The following is a 2,291-nucleotide window of genomic DNA, read 5'->3' on the forward strand; positions in this document are numbered from 1 at the left end:
CTTTTGGAGGAAGTGATTATAAAGTGGCATGAGGGAGACTTCTGTATGCCCTGGTGGTAATTTCCCACTTCTAGTCTGGGTGTTATTTACATGATAGTTCTCAATTTGTGAAAATTCATGAGCTATACATACATGAAATGTATAATTTTCTGTTTTTATAGTCCTGCAAAAAGTTTTAAAAATTAGAACTTTCTCTGCATTTTACCACAAGGATATCTAGTTTATCTTTATTTTTAAGAAATTGCCTGCCTATTTAAAATTCTATGAATATAAACTTCATGATTATAATAAAAGAAGGAAAGTATAAATAACAATTCCCAAAATGTTGATAATGCTTCAGTGTAGAAGCATAAAACAAGAGGGGGGAAATGATTCCTGCTTGCTGATTTCTCTGTCCAAGGAGTGAGGCCATGCCTGTGATGAGGATGAATCTTTTTCACCATCATGGTCCCAGGGAATAAAGGACCGAAGAGCAGAAATGCCTCAGAACAGTTACTGTCCTTCCAAGAGCACTTGATGGCACCAAACTTTCCTCAAGGCATTCTTCATCTCCAAGTTTCTCAGGGTGTAGATCAAAGGGTTGAACATAGGGGCAAGGATGGTGTAGAAAAGAGTAAACACTTTATCTTCTGGAAAAGTCGTGGTTGGTCTAATGTAAATAAATAATGCAGGTACAAAAAACAGTGCCACAACAGTTATGTGAGAACCACAAGTGGAAAGAGCTTTGCTGCGGCTCTGTGCAGAGTACACCCTGATTGTGTATAATATAAAAAGATAAGAAAATATCAAGATAACAAATGTTACCAAAGCAATTAAACCTGAATTAGCAGTGACTAAGAGTCCTATTAAGTGTGTATCAGTGCAGGCCAACTTCAGCAAAGGATAGGCATCACAAAAGTAATGATCTATCTCATTGGGACCACAGAAAGGTAAGGAGATGGTGAGAAGAAACTGACTGGAGGAGTGTATAAATCCCCCAGTACAACAAGCTGTGATGATAGCATTACACCTCCACCTGCTCATGATGGTGGTATAATGCAAGGGCTTGCAGATGGCCACGTAGCGGTCATAGGCCATCCCTGTAAGGATAAAGATCTCGATGCCTCCAAAGAAATGTGTGGAAAAGAGCTGTGCCATGCAGTTACTATAAGAAATTGTCTTTCTTTCTACTAGTAAGTCAGTCATTAATTTTGGCATCACTGTGGATGTGTAGCAAAGGTCCGAGAGAGAGAGGTAATTAAGAAAGAAATACATGGGCTGGTCAATTAATTGACTACAGGAAATAGAAATCATTATGAGCAAGTTTCCCATCCAAATGGCAATGTAACAAAATAAAAATAAAACAAAGCAGAGTATTGCAATATGCTTGTTTTGGGAAAGTCCAAGGAGAATAAATACAGTGACATTATTGCTTTTTTCCATGGTCCAGTGTAGAGAGAAAAAAATAATCACCTGAAATGACATAATTCATGACCTCATATTTACTGAGATAAGTGTTTGTCATATTCTATTCAAGGAACTAACTCAGATTTATTGACCTCATTCCAGTATTTCAGAGAATAAAAGTTGAATATTTAGTTAATTCTCTGTGAATATTTACTGTATGATTTCCATTAAACGTTCCAGAAAATTGTGAGTAATCTCAGCCTGAAGAGAAATGAATGCCCTTGATCAAACCACAATATTAGAATTTTATTCTGTGATAGTATCTACTTCTGAAGACTGAAGTAACTTAAAATAACTCCTTGCAAAGAACACATCACTTAATCTCCAAGACTTAATATTTATTAATGAAACAAATATAAACATATAGATATTATGTTGAATTGTTTACATGTAAACCTGAAGTTTAAGTTGTTCTTATGGGTGGGCTACACATTAGCTTAAATCCATTTTCAAATGGGGTAGCATAAAAAATAAGTAAATCTCTAGGAAATTATATTTTAAATTGAAGGGCTTTCTCTTCAGGAACCTAACGCAAATATTTTGAAATTTTTGAGGTTATTTGATTTTTTGTTTATCGGTTTCTTTATTGATTTAGTGTAAATTATTTGTTGAAAGTTTTAAACACAAGGATGCTTAGTCCTAGGGTTAACTCAAATAAAACAATAAACTTGAATAAACCATGAAATAAGCCCTGTAAATTAATCCTTGAAAAGTGTGATTAGAAGGGAGTGTTTTATAAAAGTTTTGTCCTGAATGCAGTATATTATGTATGGAAAGTAAAATTCACTTTAGCCTTCTGATTGGAGAGTATGTATTTCTTTTTTCTACATTTATCCTAAATAGTA

General features: G+C 34.5%; 1 protein-coding gene across 1 annotated transcript; it reads right to left on the minus strand.

The window, feature by feature from the left end:
* Positions 1-492: 492 nt before the first annotated feature.
* LOC101439575 (olfactory receptor 4P4-like) lies at positions 493-1,422 on the minus strand. The gene has a single exon (XM_004461937.2). It carries the CDS (start codon positions 1,420-1,422, stop codon positions 493-495), a length of 930 nt encoding a protein of 309 aa, XP_004461994.2.
* Between the last annotated feature and the right edge of the window lie 869 nt (positions 1,423-2,291).

The sequence above is a fragment of the Dasypus novemcinctus genome, chromosome 10 (assembly GCF_030445035.2).
Source record: "Dasypus novemcinctus isolate mDasNov1 chromosome 10, mDasNov1.1.hap2, whole genome shotgun sequence".
In the NCBI taxonomy this organism is placed as follows: domain Eukaryota; kingdom Metazoa; phylum Chordata; class Mammalia; order Cingulata; family Dasypodidae; genus Dasypus; species Dasypus novemcinctus.